Source organism: Portunus trituberculatus, chromosome 47 (genome assembly GCF_017591435.1).
Source record: "Portunus trituberculatus isolate SZX2019 chromosome 47, ASM1759143v1, whole genome shotgun sequence".
NCBI classification, from domain to species: domain Eukaryota; kingdom Metazoa; phylum Arthropoda; class Malacostraca; order Decapoda; family Portunidae; genus Portunus; species Portunus trituberculatus.
The window spans coordinates 21,849,994-21,877,116 of NC_059301.1; the positions used below are offsets into that span (position 1 = coordinate 21,849,994).

At 42.4% G+C, this 27,123-nt stretch overlaps 2 protein-coding genes across 5 annotated transcripts in view; both read right to left on the reverse strand.

Moving 5' to 3' along the window:
- Nucleotides 1-834: 834 nt before the first annotated feature.
- On the reverse strand, nt 835-6,690 carry LOC123520617 (ER membrane protein complex subunit 6-like). 4 transcript variants are annotated; one of them, XM_045283061.1, is made up of 3 exons: nt 6,498-6,690; nt 3,916-4,076; nt 835-1,172 (listed from the first exon to the last, which is right to left on the reverse strand). In XM_045283061.1, exons 2-3 carry the CDS (start codon nt 4,052-4,054, stop codon nt 964-966), a joined length of 348 nt encoding a protein of 115 aa, XP_045138996.1. In that variant the 5' UTR covers nt 4,055-4,076; nt 6,498-6,690; the 3' UTR covers nt 835-963. The 4 variants fall into 4 exon arrangements, with proteins under 4 accessions (XP_045138996.1, XP_045138994.1, XP_045138993.1 ...); XM_045283059.1 differs by having other exon boundaries at nt 3,916-4,072; nt 6,436-6,690; XM_045283058.1 differs by having other exon boundaries at nt 6,436-6,690.
- Nucleotides 6,691-17,540: 10,850 nt separating this feature from the next.
- Nucleotides 17,541-27,123, reverse strand: part of LOC123520619 (neural-cadherin-like) — a 49,533-nt gene continuing 39,950 nt past the window's right edge. Inside the window, 14 exon segments of the mRNA XM_045283063.1 lie at nt 17,541-18,117; nt 18,355-18,467; nt 18,674-18,824; nt 19,490-19,614; nt 19,993-20,238; nt 20,508-20,669; nt 20,839-21,057; nt 21,275-21,507; nt 21,676-21,868; nt 22,101-22,416; nt 22,855-23,202; nt 23,741-23,986; nt 24,128-24,467; nt 25,369-25,523. Coding sequence (XP_045138998.1) covers nt 19,610-19,614; nt 19,993-20,238; nt 20,508-20,669; nt 20,839-21,057; nt 21,275-21,507; nt 21,676-21,868; nt 22,101-22,416; nt 22,855-23,202; nt 23,741-23,986; nt 24,128-24,467; nt 25,369-25,523 — 2,463 coding nt within the window. The 3' untranslated portion in view covers nt 17,541-18,117; nt 18,355-18,467; nt 18,674-18,824; nt 19,490-19,609.

Sequence of the window (27,123 nt, forward strand, 5' to 3'; positions counted from 1 at the left end):
TCATTGACCCCTTATCTTCAAAATCATTATGGACATTGTGATCATATTTTTTTTGTTATTGTAGTTAAACTACATCCACCACAGGAATGGATCATCCTTATCTATACCCCATATAGTGCTTCTGTTGCACTACACCATCTCTACTTATATGAATGAAGTTCAAACAAAAATATCTATCCTATTTTGTATGAATAGAAATGGAAAAATAGGACATATTAAGCATTTTGCAGTTAATAATAAGAAAAGAGTAGTTATGAACACTTGTACGTTGTACATTACATTTGTGATAAATCCTTTCATTCATAAAAATAAAATACATGCTCATGCACATGTGCACATGGTGGATGTGTGTTTGCACTCATATCCATATTGTTATTGACTGAAAGAGAGAGAGAGAGAGAGAGAGAGAGAGAGAGAGAGAGAGAGAGAGAGAGAGAGAGAGAGAGAGAGAGAGAGAGAGAGAGAGAGAGAGAGAGAGAGAGAGAGAGAGAGAGAGAGAGAGAGAGACCTCTACTGATTTAGCTATAAAATAATGATAATAAATATGACTCTAAATCCTACATCAAAATAGTAATGAAAATGCATAAATACTTTGGATCTGTGCTTCCAGCTCGGCTCACCATGTCTTGCACAGTTTTCAGTCACAAACACTAAATGCACATCTTTACTTCTACTGTGTGGTGAGCATGACTTCAGCATCTATTATGTCATATTTATGTACCACAGTTTCTAAAGAAACAAAAATAAAGATCTTTATGCAATTAACTTAAAACAGTTTAATTTTTCAAATGCATTGAATAATCATATGTACTACAAACCTGAATAAATTGCATGAAACTGAGATAACTTTATTAACACACTTCACATTTCATGTATACAATTCATACACATACATATATTCATTTATTCCACAGTGATCATTTACAGTTGCTTTGTGTAAGTTCTAACATAATTTAAAACTTTTCAATAAACATGTACCATACCAAAAATGAAGGTCCAACAAAGAATATAAGTAAAAAGTCCAGAGAAGAGGCCACTAGTGAGGAGAGACTGGCGGCTTACAAAGAACTGCTGCCATCGGGAACCAGCCTTCAACAGCAGCAACAACCACAGCACAACTCCTGCCACGAGGAAGAACAGGAACCCGTACAGCCCTGTCAGCCCAAGCATACCTAAAAAATTGGTAATAAGCTGCATCAATACAGCTGAACAAAATATACTGTGGTTCACATTCATTACAAGAGTTAGTAAATATCTATAGAATTGAGAGTTTGACAATAAGTAATAAGGAATACATCAATGGCTGTATTTTGATGTCTAGAATATAAAAAGAGTTCTCCTGACTGTCAGAAATCCTTTGGTTTTGATATCTACATGCCTTTTTTACATACAAAAATAAATAAGTGAATAAATAAACAAAGAAAAATAAAATAAATAAAATGAAAAAAATAAAATAAATAAATAATAAAAACAATAGTAAAAATAATAATAATCCATGAAGTAGTAGCAAGTAAAATACATTGATATAGAAATCTATACTAAATGAAGAAAGTTTTGTGGCAATAAATGATCAGCATAAATTTAAGAAATTTTTCTAAAGCTTAGCCTTATTGTCAGTAGAATTCTATTAGGAGGAAAATTTTGGCTAGTAAATGAATGTTCTTTTGTTTAACAAATGGCCAACCTGACAGTGCTGTTAGGTGCTGACTGCAAACAAATAAATAATCAATACGCATATGGACAAATTACAAGATATAATGATAGTATAGCACATTGTGCAACATTGGTATTATATACTAAAACCCCAAGTTACAAGCAAGCTCCAAGTAGGCCGCTACTATTTGGCATGGCGACACCCAGCATCCAACCCATTCAGTTCACACACACTTCTTCCCCCTCCCCCCAAACACTTCTCATTTCTCATATTGTGCTTTTTTGTGCATTTAAATGGCTAAATTTTAGTTAGACCACTGGTCCTAAGCAAGTGATATTATGTAATGACATATACTTAACTCAAATCTGAAACATTCTGAAAAAGAGGATGAAACAAACCTCCTTGTACATCTATTTTGTGAAATGCCCTGCAGAAAGAAGAAATTAAGAAATTTAAGTTAATCAAATTGAGGGAAAAAAAAAAAAAAAAAAAAAGGTAGGAATTAAGTTTAGCAATAAAGTGAAGCATTAAAAGTCTAACAATTAAATCCTGAGATTAAGCGAGAGTTTATGGTAAATGAAAATACCTGGAAAGGTGAAACAAACTTCTAGCTCCACCTACCTCCTCCACCAATCTAAACGCCCCGAGGGAAACAGTGTTGTAAACAAACCTCTGCAGCCTGTATTCTCTCTCTCTTTATCTCTCTCCTCTTGCCTACTTCAAACTTCCTTTATTCTATGAATAACATTTACAGTGTCATAATGAGCTCTTCTGTGATTAATAAAGCAGCCAGTCTCCTGTGGGTGGCTATATTTGTACACTCCAGCTGATCTACAGGGATGGAGTGAGGGGTAAGATGTGGCAGGGTAACGGCCTGTGAAACACACCCATGATCTCTGAGATAAATATACTTTATAAAACCAGTTTATATATTCATATTCTATTTTGTTATGTTTAACTGTGTTTTTGTAAAATATCTGTTACTTATAAATAACTTTTTCTTAGCTAAAAATATGTAAAAAAAAAAAATAAATAAATAAATAAATAAATAAATAAATAAATAAATAAAAAAATAAAAATTGGAGAGGTTTTTTGTGAGGCTGGAACTGATTAAGGGCATTTAAATTAATTTCAATGAGAAAAATTTGTTTGAGTTACGAGCAAATTAAAGTATGAGTTCCATCTCAGAAACAATTAAACTTGAATTTCAAGATACCACTATATAACAAAGATCACTCCTTGCTTAACCCTTATACCCCATCATAACAGGAGGGAGCAGTTTCAAGATATGCATATAAAAAATGGGTAGCAAATGCTAGAAAATTTTCTTGAGTCCTTTAGTGTTCAATCAAATTATTTTAACAAACACTGGGATCATTATATATCATTAGAAAGCTTACAAGATGTTTCTTTGCTGTGGTATAATCATTACTGAATAAACATAACATATATGCATGAAAAAAGTGAAACAAAATTGGAAAGTAAGCAAAAAGTAATATAAAAATTCAAATTCTCGTGGTCAGTAACAAGTGTCACCACATTCTCCTCATCGGACTCCATCAAGCCAGCACCACACACTCTTATCTAAGCCAATAAGAAGTTTTCCTTTGATATACTGCATTTATCATGGAAAATAAATCAGGGAAGACAGCAAATTGTAATATAATGAAAATTCAACTTCTTCACAATCAGAAACAAGCATCATCACATCCTCCTCTGCCGACACCAATAACAAGATAAGAATAACAATCCCAATATTGTCAAGCATTGTAAAATGTTTCTGAACTACTTACTTCTCCATGCAAATGTACATGTACTATATCTTATATCTTACCCAGAAATTGGTAAAAATTATAAAATACAGCACACTGAAATTAGTGTCCTCACCATCCTCACACTTGGCACCCTCACAATCTACACAAACATACCATTGTAAAAGCTGATATATAATTGGCTAAGTGTCCACCATCTTGAAAACAAAGGGCCAATGACAAGCCTTGATATATGACAGATAGCCCCAAGCATAAACAAACTGTGCGGTATAAAATGAACGTGGTATTTGAAAAGAGCCACGATCACGCCTGACGGAGTCTAACATAAAAGTCACAATCATGCCTCACGGGGTATAAGGATTAAGATTAGAACTAGAATGAATGCCATTTACAAATATAAATCCATAAAATACAGAATAACCAACAAACACATTCATATTTCCCAAAGAAAACAAACACACACACACACACACACACACACACACCTACCTGCAGTAGCCCCAGAAAGAGCAGCCATGGAGGTGCGGCAGTATTCAATGACACCCAGATTGTTGCGCACGGCTGCATCACTGTAGGCCACCAGCTCCCCTGTCCCTCTGTCTACTCGAGTGCGCACTCTACCTGACATCTTGTGTCTGGATCAGATCTATCTGCAAAATGCAAACTCATCAAATGAGCAGCAAAACATAAAAACAGAATGTAAATACAATTACATATTTCAGCTTTTTCTTGCCATCCTGGACTCTGAGAAGAGTACTGAAAACTGAGTAATATCACCATAAATCTATTAACACATGGCAAGAATATAATCCTAGTGGACATCCCTCCCAACTGGGATAGTTTTGACAATGTTACAAAAACAGGTAAATTTTTCATCACCAATATCTCAAATCTGCCTTGAGTGATTGGTTAAAACATTATAGCATCACAGTTATCAATCCTTCCCCTTAAATCTCCAGCAAACCTGAATGGTGATGTGGATGTGGCATCTCTGTGGCAAAGTAAAGAAGTGTAGTAGCTTTCAACTTTCTTGGCCTGTGTGTTGTGTGGCTGCCTTGCTAGTCCCTAGCTAGGAAGCCCCAAACTTCCTTCATCCGTTTCCCTCACCAGTGTCTCCATTACTGTCTCATGAATACCTAAATCAAAAATTTCTTAGGCACACTAAAGGGAACAGCATTGCTGTCTGTCACTTCTAACATAAAAGAAAAATCATTATGGCTGGGAGGATGTACATGAGTGAAACATTCTACTATCTTATTTTTTCACTGATAAAGCCACTCTATAAGATTGGAAGAGCAAATTTTATCTCTCCCAATAACACTTCCATTATAAAGTTGTCTTGGAGCAAATCTGCCCTTGTCAAGTGAAAGTCACTAACCACTCATTCTTGTCCAAGGAATCACAGTAAGCGGAAACTCAAAATTAAGCTTGCAAAATACAGTTTAACTATAGATACCATCCCCTCTCTCCCCTGCCTGTCTTTTAGGGGTCAAGGTATAGTTAGTGTCTTCATAGAGGATGGGATATCCAGAAATTGAAGTCCCCACTTAGGTTACGTTACCAGAGGAGATCCAGGTGGGGTGAAGCCTCCCCTGTTAGGTTTGGTTAGGCTGGTGTCCTTATGGGAGTAGGTCCAGGTCAGGTGAAGCCTATCCATTTAGGTTAGGTTAGAAACTACCACACTTTTCAAAATATGGTGTCTCATCTTTAAAATTTTTGTTCAATTTTCAGTTTCACCCAACCAATGATTTTCTGATGTGGTTTATGTGTTTCTGGTGAGATATATAGTGAACTGATTGATGTTCTACATCACTTCTGTTGCAAATGTGTAGTTTTCAAGTTATGACTTTCCAACCTATGCCTACCTCTCTTCCCCAACGATCTCAGGGGACCTGTGGAAAATCAGGGTTTTTGGGTGAGGGAGCATTAAATTGAGTAATGCGTGTTCCAAAACAGGTAGAAAATCAACAAACACATAAAAAATCTACGGAAATATGTAAACTACACCTTTGACAGCGGCATTGGTGGCGGCTAAGGCAAGCGTTGCTAAGTTATTCTTGAGTAGTGTTGTCAATGATTTGCTCTAAACTAGCTGTGGGTGCTGTGCCCCCCTGGATGCCCCGTGGTTACTAACCAAGCTCTAAGCAAAACTTAATCTAATTCTAATCTAAATACAAAACGTGGTGAATCGCTGCTCAACAATAACAGCAACACTTGGCCCAGCCGCCGCCACTGCCGCCATCAATGGTGTAGTTTATGTATTATCATATATTTTTATGTGATTTTGTTGACTTTTGACCTGTTTTGCAACACGCATCACTTGATTTAATGCCCCCATACAAAGACACCCAATTTCTCACAGCTCCCTCAAGATCATTGGGGAAGAGTCCTCTTGTCCTTTATAGGCATAATTGAAAAATTCATTAAAAAGTACACATTTGCAATGGAAATGATGTAGACCATCAATCAATACACTAAACATCTCACCATAAACACATAAGCCACATAAAAAAGTCGTTGGTTGGGTGAAACTGAAAATTGTCCAAATTTTGTAAGAATGTTCAAATTTGGCTTCCTCACCCTAAAACCTCACTTTCCCAGCAGACCCACAGTTTGTTTGAGGAATTTTTGGAGATGAAAAGATGGACCTATAATAAAGAATTACTGAAACTAGCAGTGTTGATTTTAATGCAGACTAAGGATAACTAAACAAGGGTGACGCCACTCTGAAACCCCAGTTGTTAAGGCTTATACACATACCCTACATATTTCTAGACACCGATCGTTTATTTCTCACCAAGATATGGCGCTTTTTCAAATCATAAGAAACACAATGGAGGGAAGAGCAGTGAAGCTAAAGAACTGAATGAATTTCAACCTAACCTAACGTAGCCCTAAGGTAAAAAGGTCATTGTTTCAATATTATCCTAAAAATAACCTGAGGATCATAAATGCCCATCTAGACACATATGGAATACAGTACCATTCCCAACACTGAGACAGACTTACGTGTTTAAAGGTAATATTGGAATGATACCAGCTTATCTGTGCCTCACTGTGCCTGTCCTTGCCTTTCTATACTTGTCCTTGCTTTCTTCTCTCCCTCGTTATCCACATTTGGTGCAGAGAATATGTTATTATGACATTATAAGTCAGTTTTCAGGTTAGCGGCAAATTGTCAGCCTGTCACTGTATTATGACTTGTGATCACTGATCAGGTGGTGGTCCGCGGTCGGCTGCTGTTGGTGCTGCTGGTGCCAGGTGACGGTCGCGATGCGCCACTTACGCTGCGCCTCACTGAATAATAACATAAATAATAGGATAACAAAGGGCCACCAGGGCCCATCTAGGTTATCCTGTATCAGTCGCACAGCGACCTCGTCATCAGTACTTAAAGATACACTTACAAGTACACAATACATTATATACTAATTCTAAATATTTGGCCCATTAACAGGGCTAAGTCCTGCAGCGAAATCCTCTACAATTTGTGGTCCCCATACATGGGGATCATGTCTTATTTAACTATAGTAAATTTCTTATAAAAACTATCATGCAGTGCTATACATAATTATAAATCTAATAAATTTAAGTGCTTATCTAATCTGTTTTTAAACATTGTCAAACTAGTGCTATTTACAACCGTCTCTGGCAATGCATTCCAGAAGTCTACCACTCTATGACTAAAGAAATATTTTCTTATATCTAACCTGCAGCCTTGCTTTCTAATCTTCCTGCCATGATTTCTAGTCCTATTTCCTCCTCTAAGGTAAAGAAAGATCTCACATCTATGTAGTTTGTATCTGAGAACATTTTAAATAACTCTATCATATCCCTCTTATACATCTCCTCTCAAATGAAAACATGTTTAATTCCTTTAATCTATCTCTATACTCCAGGCGCTTTAATGCTGGTATCATCCTAGTTGCTCTTCTCTGAACTGCTTCTAACATGTTGATATCCTGCCTATAGTGGGGTGACCAGGCCTGTATGCAATACTCTAAATGGGGCCTAACATAGGAATTATATAAGCTACGCACCACTTCCTTACTTTTATAACTAACATTTCTATTTATAAAACCCAGGATCCTATTTGCCCTATTTCTTGCTTCTAAACATTGCTTTGAAAATTTCATAGTCCTGTCTATCACTACTCCTAAATCCTTTCCTTCCTCTACTGCCTCTAGCCAACATCCCTCCATCTCATAGTTAAAGTTTGTGTTGTCTTTACCTAAATGCATAACCTGACACTTATCAGAATTAAACTCCATCTGCCACCTGTCTGCCCATGCTATCAGCCTGTCCAGGTCTCGTTGTATTCTGTAATTGTCCTTTTCACCCTGTACTGCACATGCTATCTTAGTATCATCTGCAAACTTTGATACTTTGCTACTAATTCCTATATCTAAATCGTTAATGTACACCAAGAAAAGAAGAGGTCCTAGCACTGATCCTTGGGGTACCCCACTAACCACTTCCTTCCACTCAGACATTGCCCCATTTAATACTACTCTCTGTTTCCTATCAGAAAGCCATTCACTAATCCAATCAACTAACCTACCCCTATCCCATGTAGTCTCAATTTGTACACTAGCCTCCTATGCGGTACCTTATCAAACGCCTTGCTAAAATCTAGATATATAACATCTATGCTATTTCCATCATCTAACTCCTTGGTAATATATTCTAAGATATCGAGCAAATTTGTAAGACAGGACCTCCCTGATCTAAAGCCATGTTGGGTATCTCTAATTAATCTATTCTCATTTAAATGCTCCCAAATACTACCCTTAATGATTTTCTCTAGTATCTTACATACTATACTAGTTAAACTGATCGGTCTATAATTATTCGCATCATCCTTCCTACCTTTTTAAATATTGGAGTAACATTAGCTAACTTCCAGTCCTGAGGTATCTCAGCAAACCTAAGTGATCTTTCAAAGATTAACTTAAGTGCTTCAGAAATACTGTCTACACCCTCCCTAAGTACTCTGGCATGTAGCTCATCAGGACCACTGGCTTTCCTATCGTCTAGTTCAAGAATAAATTTCCTAATAATTCCCGGTTTTATATCAATATTTTCTAAAGCTCTTAAACTACTCGTCGCACTGTTTGTAACAGGATTTCCTATTCTTTCCTAGTAAATACTGAAGAAAATTGTTCATTCAATAATTCTACTATGTCTTCATTTTGATCCACTACTACACCATCTTTTCTGAGTGGTCCAATCCTATCCTTATTTCTTTTATCACTGACCTTGTAATAACTATATAATTTTTGGGATCTTTACTCCCAGCTCTAGCTAGTTTTATCTCTGCCTGCCTTTTACTTTTTTTATAACCTTACTCAAATCATCTCTGACCTGTCTGTACCTAATCAAATCTACATCTTCCCACTTTTCTGCAACTCTCTATATGCCCTCTTCTTCTCTCTGATCTGGCTACCTATCTCATGAGTCCACCATAATGGCTTCCTGTTTCTCTGCCTTATATCTTTGTAAGGGATACACTGCATCACTATACCCTTTACTACAACCTTAAAAATATCCCACATCTCCTGTGCAGTTTTATTTCCAAAACTATCTTCCCAGTTTACCTCTCCTAATAACTGACGTAACCTACCATAATTGCCTTTCTGATAGTTTGGGACTCTAGTCTTATTCACTATATTATCCCTACTGGAATTAATGATAAATCTAATTATATGATGGTCACTGTTTGCTAAAGTCTCTCCTACCTCAACTTCCTTTAAACAATGCTCAATATTTGTTAGTACTATGTCTAAAACCTTCCTCCCCTAGTAGGTTTATCTACCATCTGCACTAAATAGTTATCCTGAAAACTTTCCATAAACTTATTTTCACTAGCATCTCCTACCATCCTCTCCCAGTTTACTGACTTAAGATTAAAATCCCTAAGATAATTGTCTGACTAGTACACCCCTATTTATCTCATCTACCATAAGGTTGTCTACATCTGCTGACTGGTTAGGTGGCCTATAAAAGCTCCTACTCTAATAACCTTACTTTTGTTTACTCTAACATCCAGCCATAAGGACTCTACTCTGTTATCTACCTTAATACCATTAACCTGACTGGAAATGAAGGATTTTTTTACATAAATAACTACTCCTCCGCCTATCCTACCAATTCTCTGGTGTAAATACATAATGTATCCATCTACTTCATATTCTTTCCTATTTTCCCTAAACTTTTCCTCATTTACCCATGCCTCTGTGACACATACAACATCTAGGCCCTCCTCAACTATATAACTAGATAACTCGTCCTTCTTGTTCCTAAGACTCCTGGCATTTACATAAAAACATTTAAGTCCTGCTACCTTCCTAGATGCTGTCTCCTTATTTGGAATCCTAATCTTATTCTCTCCTATTTGCACCTGGAAATCTTTCCTAATCTTTTCACTATCTCTGTTTATCCTATCTAATTTATGTCTAGCATCTTTCTTCTGGAATGCATTTGCTACCTCACCCCCTACACTCCATCCCAACTCCCCCCTCCAGACATCCACTCAGCACATCCACACCCTTCCTACTCAGATGCACACCATCCCTAGCATACAAATCCTTCGCCCATAGAACCTATCCCATACATCCACAAAGCTGACACCCACATCCTTACACATCCCTTTTACCCGAACATTCACACCAATGGTTCTAGACAACCATTCCTGCTAACATACACACGAGGCAAGATTCCTGACACTACACACCTCCTACCACTCTCCCTTATCTTGCCTAACATTTCCCGAAATCTTGCCACTAACTCCTCCGACCCACCTGCTCTGACATCGTTCCCACCTACGTGCAAAACTACTACACCCTCCCTCTCCATCCCCCCCAACCCTCTTCTGCACCTCCTCACTCACTGCCTTCACACCTGCACCAGGCATACACACGTTCGTCCTCCTATCCCTGTCTTTCCCACAGAAAGTGCTATCTAAATACCTAACCTGAGAGTCACCCACCACACACACCTGAGGTGTGCTAGGCACAACCCTCCTCCTCCTCTCCTCTACCCCCTTCTTTCTCCTTTCACTCACCACAACCACTTCATTCACTCCACTCTCACTCTCCCCCTCCCCCTCCAACAAACCGAACCTATTTTCACACTCAACAGGTTTAGTCCTATCCTCCCTAATTATTTCCGCTTTCCTTCCCCTCGCAACCTGCCATCTCTGCCTATCCTGACTACTATCTTTCCCAGTCTGGCTCGCCTGCTCCCTCTTCCCCACTCTGCTCTTCCCGACAGAGGGCCAAGCCACCCTGTCGCCCTCAGAAGGTCCAACCTTCGGCCTAACACTGATCTCCTGCCTAATTTTTTCCACTGCCTCCCCAAGCCTCTTAACCTCCTCCTTCAATTCAAAGATGAGAACTTCGTTCGCACTTTTCCCCTCACTTAGCTTTCTGATTTCCTCTCGCAATTCTCGGTGCTCAAGAGAAAGAACTAAATTCTCGCTCTTGAGCCTACACACCATACACTCAGAAAAGTCAACGACCTTCCTGTCGTGCCCACACATCTCACACACAACAAATTCTCCCAATCCCACCTCAACACTCTCTTTCACGCACTCAATCACACTCTGATATACCTCAGTAGCTACCGCCATACTAATTTACAATATGTTAACTCACGAACAAATAAAAATACTAGGTGACAGCAGGGTGGGGGAACCGCGGTGGTGGGGGGGCCTAAGTGAGGTCAACTAATCCTCTTTCAAGGTCAACTTGACGGTTACAAGCCTAGTCTCCTCGCTCTACAAAAATACTTTTAACTCACAAACACTGATTCTAACCACTATTTCACTCTAATCTAACACTTGCAGTACACACTTTCACTTCACTAACACTCAAAAGCACCACACACAGACACCAAGCACAAACACCACTCGCTAACTATAAAACCACAGCCAAAAACGGAGCGCACACACAACACGTCCACTCGCCACCACAGCTACCGAGGGAAGACTGATCACCAGCAGCTTTCCTTGGGAGATGGTGCAGGACAAAGCTTCTCGATAATCTCTATGTCCTCCAGGGCTGCTACGCCTACCTCCACCACAGTACCGTCCTCGACGGGCATAGTCTTTGTGATGCCTCCACGTGTGAGGATTCCTTTGTTGTGGCGGCGGCCACCACTAGACCCAGGCAGAGGCGCTTATTTTCAGTCTTTAGGCCTATTTCTGTCTGACAAAACGGGCTTAAACCTCCCTTATTAGCCACTGAGTAGGCGTGATCACTCCAAATCACTTCTGATTTCCGCTTGTAGGGGCTGCCACTCATGTAAACAACGGAGTGCCCTTCAATCCACCTCCCCCATGGACTGTGATCTAGTTACTTAAGAAAGGAGGGAAGCTGCAAGAGGCCGCCAGGCCTATACGAGGCAGGCCCAGTGTGCTTAATCTAACTAATTCCATCTATCTTCCCCATCCATGAATTTATCTAAACTTCTTTTAAAGCTCCCTATTGACTCAGCCCTGACTACATGCCCAATGAGACCGTTCCACTCATCAACCACTCTGTTTGAAAACCAGTTTCTTCCCATTTCTTTCCTAAACCTGAATTTTTCAAGTTTAAACCCATTATTTCTGGTTCTGTCCCAGCTACTGATCCTAAGAACTACATTCATGTTCCCTCTGTTAAAACCCTTATACCACTTAAATACTTCTATCAGGTCTCCTCTTAACGTACGTCTCTCTAAGGAATGCAGATTAAGTTTTTCAGTCTCTCTTCATAGGAATATCCTCATTCCCTGTATCTTTTTAGTTATCTTCCATTGCACTGACTCCAACAGAGCTATGTCCTTCCTGTAATGTGGGGGACCAGAATTGTTCCGCAAGATGTGGCCTGACCAGCGCCAAGTATAATATTAGTCAGGAATCCTGCTTTTAACACTTCTAAAAATGAAACCTAATACTCTATTCGCCTTATTTCTGGCCTCAATACATTGCTTCCTTGTACCGAGATCAGAGTTAACTATGAGTCCTAAATCCTTCTCATACTTGGAACTTCCTAGTGCCACTAGTACCTATTGCTTGGATTAACTCTACCCACGCTCAGCACCCTGCACTTGTTAATATTGAACTGCATTAGCCATCTATCTGTCCATTCTTTCATCCTATCCAAGTCAGCCTGCAAAGCCTTGGCATCCGAATCGGACCTAATTAATCTACCTATCTTTGTGTCGTCCGCAAATTTACTGATATCACTATTAATTCCACTATCCAAGTCGTTGATATATATTAGAAATAATAATGGCCCTAAAACTGAGCCCTGTGGCACCCCACTAACTACTTCTCCCACTCGGAATTCGATCCATTAATTACTACCCTTTGTCGCCTGTCGTCTAACCACGCTTTAATCCAGCCTAATATTCTACCCTCTATACCGTGTGCTTTAACCTTTTTAAGAGCCTCTGGTGAGGTACCTTGTCAAAGGCTTTACTGAAATCTAAGTATAGAATGTCATAACTATCACCTTTATCTGCCGCCTCATAAACCTTACTATAAAAGCTCAACAAGTTGGTAAGACACGACTTCCCCTTCGTAAATCCATGTTGTGTGTGATTTATCAAGCCGTGTTTGTCTAGGTGTTCCCTAATGTTTTTCGCTATTATTGATTCCATTAATTTACCCACAACTGAAGTTAAGCTGACAGGCCTGTAATTAGACGTTAGGGTTTTATCTCCCTTCTTAAATATGGGAACCACATTAGCTTCTCTCCACATTATCGGTACCTCACCTGACTCCAGTGACATCCTAAAAAGTACCGCTAGAGGCTCGCTGACGACTTCCTTGCATTCCTTTAGAACCCTTGGATATACTTCATCAGGTCCTGTGACTTGAATTTCTTTAGTTTATCTATCTCCTGTTCTACCATCGCCTTAGTTATAAGGATATCTGTCAACTTTTCACTATCCTCTGCTCTAAATACCACTTCGCTATTTGGGATTTCTTGTGTTTTCCTGGGTGAAGACAGTTAAAAAAATACTAGTTCATAATTCTACTAATCTCTTCCGCAGAACTAGCCATTTCCTTATTTGTTGTCCTTAAGGGATCTATTTCTTCTGTTTTTCGTCTTATATAACTGAAAAAAATCCCTTAGGGTCCGTCTTTGCTTGGCTGGCTACCCTCAACTCATATTCACTTTTAGCTTTCCTCGTTAACCTCTTAACTGTTCTTACTAATTCATAGTATAGTGGCCTTAAAGCTTCATCTCTTGCCTTTAGCCTCTTATATATATTCCTTTTTTGCCCTATGCATCGCTTTAATCTGTCTGTCATCTACTTAGTATCGTTGCTTCGTGATTCTACTGTTTTATATAGAATGTTGGCTATCTGACCGTCACGTATTTTATGTAGGAACTCGGTATAGCTCTCACTAATCCTCAGCTGACCGGGATACCTCCCCCTCCGCCTCACTCTATCTCCGTCCCACCCCACCCCTTCTCTGGTCCTACCTTCCTCCTACCTGTCTAAATCTGCCTTGCCCCTGCTAAGCGATTTGTAAATAGTTAATAAGTGTCTTGATCTCATCTACACCCTAGAAGGTGCTGGTGCCAAGGTCCATTTCATCTGGATACCCTCTCATGTGGGTATCCCGCTAAATGAAAAAGCAGACCGCCTAGCTCAGTGTGCCCTACAAGATGACACAGTGGACCCTGGCACTGAGTACACTCTGGGTTATGTTGAGAGTAGCATTAAGGACTTTGTACAAAGTAGCATTAGTGATCAGTTGGAGCTTTGTTGCCATAGGGGCAGTAGCATTAGTCTTCACTATGCACGTGTCTCCCAGAGCTGTGCTTACACCTACGGGAGACACACTGCATCACATGACAGGGTGGCAATGAGGCTCAGATTAGGCTACAAATACTTTTGGGAAGTCAATGCTTCTCCTGGTGTGTGCTGTGTGCTGCACCAAGGGGACACACTCTGCGTCATGGAATGTCCTCTCATTGCTAAATTTAAGCCACAAGGTCAACATGACTTGTATAGCCTCATTGACCATCTCCTATTGACTCAACCACTCTCAGGAAATATCCTCAGTTTGCTCCCAGACTGTAGGATGTTTATGCAATATGTGTATTTATTTATTGAAATACTTGTATTTTTATGTTATGTATACTGTCTAGTGTTATATTTTTTGATACTTTAACCTTAAGTCTTTGTCCAGGGATGGGTGGCAAGGTCCATCCTCCTCCTTTTGTTGTAATTATTTATTAATTCAACAATAAATTTATCAATCATTCATATAGTCATCCCCATAGTTGTGGTGGTCCACCACTGCTGTGGCAGTGCTGCCGCCTGCCAGTCCGAGAGTAAATCTTCAGAAGAGCATCTAGTCTGGCACAAAGTTTTTAGAGGCTGCCCGAAAGTCCCTGTAGCCTGGGACTGGGAGCTCATCTGGCAGTGTTCGCAGAAAGTGGTCCAGTTCCTTTTTAAATCTGGACACTGAGCAGCCTGTGGCGTCTCTGATAATTTTCGGGGGAGCACTGCAGAGTCTGGGACCACTGTGTAAAAGACTGGAGGTGAGGAGGTTCTTGTCTCCCCTGGGAGACGTACATCGCTTTTTCTTGTAAGATAAAGTCTTCAGAGCGATGGAGGAAGAGAGAAGGAAACATTAAAGCACCTGTACCAAATATAATATGTTGCACTTACTCACTACCCGTGCTTACTTGCTTCATTCATGTTGCAACATACTGTACAGACAACAGAACATTAGTTATTTGTCAATAAAACTCCATACTTAGGTTGATCGCTAATACGCGAAATAGGTAGTACATAGATATAAAATATGGTGGTAGGACTTGACACCTGCACAGGAAATCAGCTTTGGTGCTTGTCATCACTCACTTGTTTAGCTGTTCAGTTCCTATCCTATCAGGCAATCATATCCAAATACAATGAAGTAATAGTAATCTATCAATAAAATCTAAAATAGCAGCTAATATGTAACATATATCATATAAAGTACCTTGATTTGATGTTCTTTCCTCGATATGGTGCACAAGCTCAGTGGCATCCCCAGGGAGAAATGTTGACCTACTGGGAGCGACTGCTTGCGTCCGCTGAAATACCTGATTACCAAGGGGAGGTAAAAGGATGACAGTGATCGTTTAATTACCAAAGGGAGACCAAAGGATGCCAGACTACCAAGGGGGAATCAAAGGATGTCAGGCTACCAAGGGAAGACCAAAGGATGGTACAGTGGAACCATGCGTGCTTTGGGATCCTAGAGGTCTCCAAGCGCACGGGTTCGAATCCTGTCCACGGTCTGAGTGTAGGTTGGGCTTCCTCACTCGGGGCAACGGTTTCCTAGCGGGTGGGCTTTAAGATAGAGGTACCCTAAAAGTATCCCCTTTAGCCCATAAATTCCCGTGAAAAGCCCACATGGTATAAAAAAAAAAAAAAAAGTCACCAAGGGGGGAACAAAGGATGCTTCTATGGGGGGAACAGAAGATGACAGTGATCGTCTGGCTACTATGGAGGAAGGGAATAAAGGATGACAGGTTACTAAAGGGAGCATCAAAGGATGCCTGTGATCGTCTTGCTACCAAGGGGGTGATCCCCAAGGATGACAAGTTGCCAAAGAAGGACAAAAGGCTGCCAGTGATTGTCTGATTCCCAATGGGGGACCAAAGGATAACAAGCTACCAAGAGAGGGTGAAAGGATGCCAGTGATTATCTAACTCCCTGGGAGGGACTAAAGGATGACAGGATACTAAGTGTGGGAACAAAGAATGACAGGCCACCAACGATGTCAGTGATTGTCTTGCTTCTAAGGAAGGACTAAAGAATGACGGTACCAAGGAGGGACCAGAGTGCTAGTGATCGTCTTGCTCCTGAAGAGGAGACTAAAGGATGACGGGCTATCAACGAGGGACCAAAGGAACAGGTTTCCAAAAGGGGACCAAAGGATGACTGTGATCGTCTGGCTACCAAGGAGGGACCAAAGGATGCCAGGGATAGTCTTGCTACCAAGAGAGGTCCAAAGAATGCCAGTGATGGTCTAGCTTCCAAGGGGAGACCAAATGATTACCATGATAGTGCGACTTCCAAGGGGGAGGGGGGCAATTCATGATCGTGATCATCTGAGTTCCAAGGGGATGATAGGCTACTAATGGATGACAGTGATCGTCTGACTACCCATGGGGAACCAAAGGATACCAGTGATGGTTTTCAAAGTGCCTGCGTTGATAGTTGTGTGAAATTACCAGACAATGCTCGCGCCCCAACGACTATTCACTATCTTTTGTCTGACTATGACTAGGCTAGTGTCCGTGAAGCAGAGTTTGATCGTGTGGAAGGACCTTTAGCTTCCCTGAAGTTTTAAGAGCTCTACTATCAAGGCCTCCATGAATCGAAGTTGCTGGAGAATAAGGCATTTTGCTTATATATATATATATATATATATATATATATATATATATATATATATATATATATATATATATATATATATATATATATATATATATATTGTACTTCAGTAAGTCACAGAACGAGGATGAAATTAACGTTGCCCTACTGTGCTTATTCCATTTTATTAAGGTTGACTCACCTTGACATACCACTTCATTATTTTGTGGTAATCGTAAAGCCTGTGTCATATAGCATACTGCTGTGCTTATATGTGCCTTACCTGCAAGGATGAAATTATGTCGCTTTTCCTGTAACAAGCATTAGGTGAAATGTTTTATTCAGTATGCAAATTACTTTTTCTCATTTTGCTTTATAATTTTGTCTAAGTCGTTATATAACACAATGGAACAATCTCACAACTTAGACAAATAAAATATGATCTCGCTGGCGCCTTTCCACTCACTGTTCTGTAGTGTTCTGCATACTCCAATCCTACCTACCTTCCTGCAAAATACATTGGTCATATAATATATTGTATTGCCTGTTATTTCATTTACACTTTCTTGATCTTGAGGATGGCGTCAATGTCAAAGTAGTCATGTACTGTTGCGACGTTGTTGAGTTCCTTCATGTATCAGACAAGAATAAGGAAGTTCAGAGTAATGGTTTCTCCTAGCTTGAATGTCATAAAAAGGAGTTTTTTTTTTTAAATCGTAAAGAAGGTTAAAAATGACTTTTAATTAGAAAACGTTTATAACAATTATACATAAAATGATCAAACACGTGAAATAATGGTAAGTCATCAACACAACTTGCAACCACACGACACAACACGGTCACACACACACACACACACACACACACACACACACACACACACACACACACACACACACACACACACACATTTTAATTATACATGTGTGGGGCCAACAAATGGATCAGAAAAGGGTCCCTTTAGGTATACAGTACATTCAGCAATTGTATTGAAACGTGAAAAAATAACGGGCGTGAGGCCCCTATGAACACGAGACCCGTCACAGTGTGTAGTGTTATGCTGATAAGGTCAACATCATTACATTTTCAAATTGGGTGAAACACAATAGCGCACACTGACACTGAAACACCCCGCTGGACTGAACACTGACTTGTGCCTCGCCTCGTCCGCCGCTTTGACACAACTCCAAAATGCCACAGCTCCACCACACCACTCACGTCCACTCTTGACCAGCAAGTCGACGCTGCTAGACCCTACACCAGCCTCCAAGTGTATCGAGGTACCACCCCGCAAAGAATGTCAACCTGTGGACACTGGATACATCACGCTCACTACCACCTTGCCATCCTGTTTGAAAATAGCCTTAATACGTAAATAAGATTACGATGAGTTCTCTTCTATTATACTATTGTTCAAAATAAGGTATCTTGAGTTGTCTGATTCGGGTTGCTGGCCAAACGAAGGTGTTGCAGCAGGTCAACATGAAATGAAAGCTGGAAAAAAAGTCATCCGGAAAAAAAAATGAAAAAAACAGAATAAGAAATACAAACCTAAAATAACTTGATATGTTCTGTACGACACACTCCCGCCACGCTGGTGTCTTCCGCGAGGTCCGGCCGCCGCCTGTTCTTCCCTGCTCGTCTCAAGGTTGTTCGGATACCGGCTGCCAAAAAGGAGAGTGTTACTATCATCATACAGGAAAAGCAAGCAAGCAAGCATGTAAGTACACACACACACACACACACACACACAAAACAAAACATATCTTATTAATTATGATACATTTCGTTAATGTACTCTCTCTCTCTCTCTCTCTCTCTCTCTCTCTCTCATACACATAATGATGAAAAAACGCAGCCTGTCAAGCACCTCAGTCCTCCCTCCCTGCCTGGGCTCCTCGCGTTACTCATCAAGGAGGAAGAAGACTGAGCGATCCCCGAAAACTCTTCTTCAGTGACTTTCCTTCCCACTTCTTCCTGCCTCCCCAGCACGTCTTGTGAGGTGGGGAAGGAGAGATATACTGCAAAAATAAATGCTTACTTGAAATGGAGTGGTGGTTTGTATCTTATTAACAAGTTCATGTCTGTTCGTGGTTATACTATCGCACATTTGTTAAGTGTATGAAGTCTATTGTATTTTAAGGCTGCTAAGACGAAATGTTACTTAAATAATTTCTGTTCGTCTGACAGTCTCTGGTTTATACTTCTTTCTGTGGATCAGCTGCCCAATTCTTGCTATTTCTTTTCTATTCTTGATTTTATTTATTCGTTCCTCCCTTTTTTCTCTCTTTTCATCACATTCTAATTTTCAAACTACCTCCTTATTTTCTCCATTCATATCAATTTCCTTATCTTTCTTTCAGCTCTTTCCAATTTATCATCTTTTGTTTTTCGTATCTTACCACCGTTTTCCCCTTCCTTCATTCACATAATTTTCTACATCCCTTCTCTCACTTTCCACCTTTACCCATTCCCTATTTCTTCTCTTCTTCTTTTTCCTTCACTTAAATTAGTTTCTATAACCTTTTTTTCTCCTTTTCTTCACCTTTCGTACCCCGCTACCCACACCATTTTCCCCCTTTTCTATTATTTCGTCTCCCATCTATTCTTCACCTTCCTATTACAACAATGCCCTTCCACCATCACCACTTGCAGCAAAGTGAGGAGGGAGCGTAAAGAAGCACACCTCTCTGCCGAGTCAAGGTGGTCCGAGATGACGACTGGCGGAGGGCGGTGCGGATCTGCCTGCTGCTGCCTCCTGTTGCGGGGCGGCGGACCGGGCGAGGAGTTTGGGCGCGGGTCAGGGTCAATCTGGAAAAGAAACGATCGCGGTGGTGGTGGCGCAAGACATTCCTGATTTTCTCGTGGTGCAAAACTTTACAAGGTGTTGCTACATTATATCCTATACATACTCGTATTCTGAAACAGTTTGCTCTCTTGTAAAGGCTATTTTCAAAGCCTGCAGAGATTATCATTCTGGTTCTCAAGGATGATCCTCCTATTAATAACGTAGAAATCCTGTCAACCTGCCACTAGAACCATAAAAAGCATCATTAAAAGCTACGTAACTTCAACAAGAGGCTTTTGAAAGTAGCAGGAGTGCAGCGCAAAAGTGTTTCAAAACATATTTACCCAGGAGCAGGAAGGAAGGAGGGCAGACAGGGGAGGAGGAAGAGGAGGAGAACTTACCTGCTGGAGAAGAGGCAGAGGGAACACAAGGCTCCTTCATTTTTTCCTTCTTCCCCACTGCGGAAAGTCTCTGAGGGCTGGGAATGGTGGCGGTGGTGGTGGTGGTAGTCTCGCCACGGGCCATACTGGGCCGGGTGGGAGTGGTGCGCTTTGCCTCGGGAAGCGTGGAGAGCAAGTCTGTGGCCTCTAGGAATGCCGGCACGAGAGGCACAGTGGGACCGCCTCCAGCCAGCTCCACCCGCAACTCTGGCAAGGCGGAGACAAACTGATAAGAAGCAGGTAAAGAGAGACTACTGGATACGTGAATGGATAAGGACAGTGAGCTGGAGACAAACCAAATGACACACAAGTAACTAGAAGTCGATGAAACACAGGTACAGATGAATACATAAAGAAGTATAGAAAGCCTGAAACCAATCAATGACGCACAGATAAAAGGAAAGAGCAGGATAAATGAATATAAAAAAGGACAATCTAGTCAAATCTGGTTCCCTTGTTTCATGTTCTCTGTTTACCTGACAAGGTGGAGGTGAGGGAGCCAGTCGGTGAACTGCTTCCCTCGTAAGCATAAGCTCTCAAATCCTCCTCTGGTAGAAACACCTCAGGGACCGAAGTCTGCCTGGCCGCCACCACGTCCACCCCGCTCTCCCGCTCCCCGCCCGCAGCTCCTGACGCAGCTGTAGCCGTGCCTTCCCGTTGAGAGAGAGAGAGAGAGAGAGAGAGAGAGAGAGAGAGAGAGAGAGAGAGAGAGAGAGAGAGAGAGAGAGATAATGTAATAAAGCTACCGATGATGATAATGATGATGATGACAATAATCATAATAATCCCAGGTAGGTGTGCACTCACCAGTGCCTCGGTGGTCCGGCAGGTCCCGTGACACCTTCAGCCTGAGCAGCTCCAGCAGGGTGTCGTGGTCTCCTTCATCAGGCACCACAGTCTCTGCAGTTTGCCCTCCCCCCACAGTGGTCTCCTTCATGCTCTGCACACTGCCTCTCTCTGTCCCCTGTGGCCCTCGCGCCAGTCGCACCCGGTGGAGCCTCAAAGACAGCACCACGCCCACCACGGCTGAGGGAAGGATAAGGTTCAGGGATGGCCGACACAGTGTGTCGCGTCATCGTTCTCGTAAGAGTTATGTGTGATAACACGGAATTGAAATAAACTAACTGATATATGGTAAGAATTAATATATTGACGCCAGCTTAGCTTTACATAAACATTGCCTGCCTGGACACCAGAGGAAATGTGATGGTCCAGTTACTCAAGTACACTGCTAGCCACATACCTAACACGAGAACGGAGACAGCAATTGCTGCTATGGCTGCGGGAGCAGTTAGCGGATGACCTTCGGGAGCTAGTTTAGCCCACTGGCAGTGGTCGCCCAGGTGGTCAGGACCACACACACACAGGAAGCCCGGCCGTAGGTTGTGACAGGATCCGCCATGAAGGCAAGGCTGCCATAGGCACTCGTCCACATCCTCACAGACACCACCCATCAGCTGCCTGCCAGGACCACAGCTGCCGGGAGAGACACATTATTGAGTGCCCATGGCGATACCCGGCAGGTGGTGACTACTGTGCCACTTTCTATTATTGATGTGTTCACACACACGTGAGGTATCGCCGAACAATGGCACACTGGGACAGGTTACAGACAAAAAGGTATATGAGGGATGATCGACTGACCTGCATGAGGGCTGGTCCCAGGATGGGTGGCAGGACAGGGGAGGAGAACAGCTGGTATTGGCACACGGATCCCCAGAGGGACGACACCCCTGAGTGAGCTGCTCTAAGGTGGTCACTTGGCCCCAGGTGGTGCCATTCACAGCAGGTGACAGTGGTAGTGGGTGGCCTGACACTCGCAGGTCATCAAGACACGCTGTGGGGCATGGGATGTCAGGGGCAGATATACTTGTAAACTCATGCATACAAAGAAGTAGAAGTAAAAAGTGTAGGAATGAAGGCAAATAATGAGTGAAAACCATACAGGCTACGAATAACCATGAGGTTAAACGTGAAAACACATTCATTTCACTTATCAGGAAAATTTGTCAAAAGGGAGAACCCTTTCGTGTGTGCATGTGTGGAGGGGGTGGCAGAGCAACACTCACTGTCCTGCAGGTCATCATGCACAGTCACCAGGTTCACTCCCATGAATTCTGGCAGACCGCCCACCGTCACGCCATCGTGCTTGTCCACGTCGAGGGGCGGCGGCGGCTCTAACCCGCCTGGGATTGTGAGTGATGGCAGGGACTCGTTTAGGTGCCAGCCATCGCCGTTGTCCACCCTCACCAGCAGATTGTTGCCATGACGCTCAGCTGCGACAGTGTGCCAGGCACCATCTCCGAGCGGACGTCGCTGCACACATGCCCGGCGGACTGTCCATCCTGCCCCCGATACGGAGGCACAAGCCACGCCCGCCTGCAACTGCGCTACAGAGTGGAAGATTAACATTTATGATCTTTGTACATTCGAGCAACTACCATTTTAGAAACCTTGCCAAGATCAGGCTACATCACTTGCAGTCATCTGCCCAGGAACAGGAACTGCAGCTGATCTTTCTGATTCTCTCTGTAAGACGACCTGAGTCACTGGATTACGACAGGATGATAATTTGACAGTCGTGCGTAAGGAAAGGCTATTCCACAAACCGTAAGCTATCTGATTTATCATTCATGTGAAATTCAGAACAGCTTAATCATTTAGTCGCCATGATCCTGAGGATTCCAGAACGTAGTGGCTCAAATGTACGGGGTAGATAAAATTGCTATCATGCAATGGGTGAGGGAAGAGATGTCTGGCAGAAGGATGGCGAGCACAGGAAAAGGAGGGAAAGTAGGCGCAGGAGGGGCGAAAGAAACTCACGTGGAGGGTGAAAGCTGAGGCACGATGGTGAGCGGCGAGCTGCAGCAGCAAGCCGGTTGGGGTGCCCCGCAGTCTCACCCTAAGCTGCACCCGCACCACACGCTGGCCTGGTGTGAATGATAACGCCACCTTCATGTAAGATGCCATCCCCAGGCGGGCAGGCACTGTGGGCGTGGCACAGACTGGTCCTGTCCACCCAGGGTCGCACTCACACACTGGATGCGACAGGCCCCCCACACAATGGCCCCGCAGACCACATCCCCCTGGACTACCCGAGCAGGCTATTTCCTGTGGCTGGCAGCCTCCCACACTGGCGTGGCTGTAGGCTGGCTCACCCAGGTCCACCACCTACAAGTAAAGAATAGTGAATCTGCAGTGAGCTTTGACGATGGTACCATTGTGCTTGAGAGGTCAGTAGGGTGTCAGTGTGGCTGGGAGTTTATTCACTTGTCCAAAGCCACATTCGGACAACAATCAGCGGCTGAATGAGATACTGACAATACCTTATATTGTAACATTATAGTTATTTCCTTAAAAAAAAAAAAAAAAAAAAAAAAAAAAAAAAAAAAAAGAGGCATATCAAGTGCGTACTAAACTGAACTTGAATTAAAAAAATACAAAGTGAGCAAAATATAAAAACAAAATATACTTTTGTGACTTTTGTATTTGTTTGATTTCAGAGGGAAAGCATATAGCAGATGTTTGGCTGAACATCAAATGATCTACATATTTGTCAGAACTGGAGAATTTGTTAACTGTGGCACCTGCCATAGATGTGATCACAAGTGCTAAAAAAAAAAAAAAAAAAAAAAAAAAAAAAAAGGATAGCCACTAGCCAGCAGGGTGAGCATACTGTGCTGTGGCAGGGAAGGTGTGGGCCACTCACCTGAGAGTTGATGGTAAAGTGAGCTAGGCAACCGGTCAGGGGGTGATGGGTGGGGGCCTCTTGCCACCCATGGTCCTCCGCCAGGGGTGGAGTCTGTGCCAGGCCACCCACCTGAGCGGGAGTGGAGCCCAGCCATGCACTCCCGCGTCTTGGAGTTTTCCAACGTGCCCTGGTCAGACAGTGGCCTTCGTCCTGATATTCGTCCTTCCACTTCTGTCCACACAGGTCCACCATCATCACCACACCCTGCCAGGCATAAAAGAATAGAATAGTATTCCTTTTTATTTGTCTGTCAGTCAGTCAATAAGTTCTCTCTCTCTCTCTCTCTCTCTCTCTCTCTCTCTCTCTCTCTCTCTCTCTCTCTCTCTCTCTCTCTCTTTCTCTCACCTGAGGACTCAGCGACAGGTGCAGGCTATGCCAGTGGCCGTCGTGTAAGGAGGTGTTCATCTGCAGCTTGAGGGGGCCACCCTCACCCTCCACCAGCACTTGAGGCTTTCCGTCCACTAATTGCAGGGCAAGCATGGGTGCTGGCGTGGCGTGGCGGGGCGTGGGCACCAGAGGGCCAGCATAGAGCAGAAGGGCGTCAGGGTGGCGAGTGAGGACGTGGAGTGACAAGGTAACGGGGAGGCAGGGAGGCAAAGGGTGCAGCCACGCCCACCCAGAGCCCAGGAAGGTGCGACTCAGCACCTTGCACTGGGGGGTTGATGTGCCTCCAGGACACACACACCTGAGAATGACACTTCTATCTGAAGGAAACTCTGTCACAAGCTCTTACACTTCCGTACAAAAGAGGGAAAGAGGGAAGAAAACGAATAGTCTGTATCATCTTTAAATCATTGAAATTATTTGAACAAGAGGACATGAAGAGCTTTCTGATGATTGGGTTGAATGATATAAGAACATCGTGAAATAAAAGCACAGAATTTCATCTAATATATATATATATATATATATATATATATATATATATATATATATATATATATATATATATATATATATATATATATATATATATATATATATATATATATATATATATATATATATATATATATATATATATATATATATATATATATATATATATATATATATATATATATATATATATATATATATATATATATATATATATATATATATATATATATATATATATATATATATATATATATATATATATATATATATATATATATATATATATATATATATATATATATATATATATATATATATATATATATATATATATATATATATATATATATATATATATATATATATATATATATATATATATATATATATATATATATATATATATATATATATATATATATATACCTTTCACAGTGATATGGAACAATTCACAACCACAGAAGAAATGTTTGAATCATTATAAGCATTCATAAAGAGGAAGTGTAAAAAATAAGATTTCGCAGTTTCGTCCTTTACAGGTAAATGTGTCTCAAAATGGTTAGAAATTAGGGACTATGTGCCAAACTGAAGTAAAAAAATTAAACGCTAATATTTTGAGGTAGAGATGGTATGATTAGACACACACACACACACACACACACACACACACACACACACACACACACACACACACACACACACACCTGCTGTAACCTTCCTGGGACCTGACGCAGCGGCCGCCGTTGAGACAGGAGGTGGGCGTACAGTTCTCCTGGTTGAGGGCGTGGATGTGGGCTTTGCAGGAATGAGGGCGGGTGAGGCGCGGCGTGACCAGGGCGGTGGCGTTTGTGTCCACGACCTGAGATGAGGATTTTTTTTTTTTTTTTCATCGGGTAGGTGAAGTACAAGTAGAAAGGTTAGGGTTTGAACAACGGGTGAGGGTACACAGCTCAATATCAAAGTGTATTCTGTGCTCGCCACTAGAGTCCAAACTTTTGAAAAATGAATGTTTGCCCTCCAGTGCTGCTCACCTGAACCTCCACTACACGCATTTCTGAGGCTGCTGGAAGACACACTTTCCTACAAATCAAGATGAAGTTATCCCTCTCATGTTTAGGAGAGAGAGAGAGAGAGAGAGAGAGAGAGAGAGAGAGAGAGAGAGAGAGAGAGAGAGAGAGAGAGAGAGAGAGAGAGAGAGAGAGAGAGAGAGAGAGAGAGAGAGAGAGAGAGAGAGAGAGAGAGAGAGAGAGAGAGAGAGAGAGAGAGAGAGAGAGAGAGAGAGAGAGAGAGAGAGAGAGAGAGAGAGAGAGAGAGAGAGAGAGAGAGAGAGAGAGAGAGAGAGAGAGAGAGAGAGAGAGAGAGAGAGAGAGAGAGAGAGAGAGAGAGAGAGAGAGAGAGAGAGAGAGAGAGAGAGAGAGAGAGAGAGAGAGAGAGAGAGAGAGAGAGAGAGAGAGAGAGAGAGAGAGAGAGAGAGAGAGAGAGAGAGAGAGAGAGAGAGAGAGAGAGAGAGAGAGAGAGAGAGAGAGAGAGAGAGAGAGAGAGAGAGAGAGAGAGAGAGAGTCGGCCGCGGACCCTAACCACCACCTCGGACTAGCAGGCCTCGCTCACTACCATCCCTCACCATGGTACAGCCAGCTTGCCCCGCCGCCAACTAAAGGTCGTCTCTAGCAACGTCCGTGGTCTCCGGACTAACCTTGCAGACTTATACCACAACTGTGTGCAACGACACAATGCAGACGTTGTTGTGGTGACCGAGACATGGCTGAACAGTGAGGTGGAGCCCACGTATGGCAGGATGCAGGGCTTCACCCACTGGGTGAGGAGGGACCGACAGGAGCGAACAGGAGGTGGAGTGGCTGTCTGCTTCAAGGAAGGAATGCAGGCCCAGCTACTCGACATAGACACGCCTCCAATGATGGAGATGATGTACTTCCGAGTAATGCTGGCAGACCGCTCAGCCCTCCTGCTGTGTGCCCTGTATCGCCCCCCGCGACAAGGGCCTGACTCACTCTTGTACCTGACTGAGACCTTAGACAACCTGATGATGGCACACAGCTGCAGCCACGTGCTGATTGTGGGGGATCTCAATCACCACCTGGAAAGAGACGCCTACGAGAATCTCCTGAGGTGCAGGGTCTGACAGATCATGTCACCTTCCCCACACATGAACGAGGAGGGACATTAGACCCTGTCATCTCAGACTACCAGGAAGACAAGCTTCAGTGTCATCAGCTGGGGCTCGTGGGCAGCTCTGACCATCACGCTGTACTGACACAGCTGGAAGTGGGCGTGGCTCAGGACGAGGCCACCACCCGCACCATCTGGCTGTGGAACAAAGCAGACTGGGCTTCCCTGCGCCGCGACCTGACCCACACCCCATGGGCCACTTTGCTACAGGGAGGAGCAGAGAGTGAAGCACTTGCACTCACCTCTCACCTTCTCGCCCTCCAGAGACGCCA

Excerpts from the sequence above, each read along its gene's own strand:
- LOC123520617 (XM_045283061.1), bottom strand. The coding sequence starts at position 4,054 with ATGTCAGGTAGAGTGCGCACTCGAGTAGACAGAGGGACAGGGGAGCTG. Across the intron at positions 1,173-3,915 it reads TCTTTCTGGGGCTACTGCAG|GTATGCTTGGGCTGACAGGG; the intron begins GTAGGTGTGTGT and ends CCAATTTTTTAG.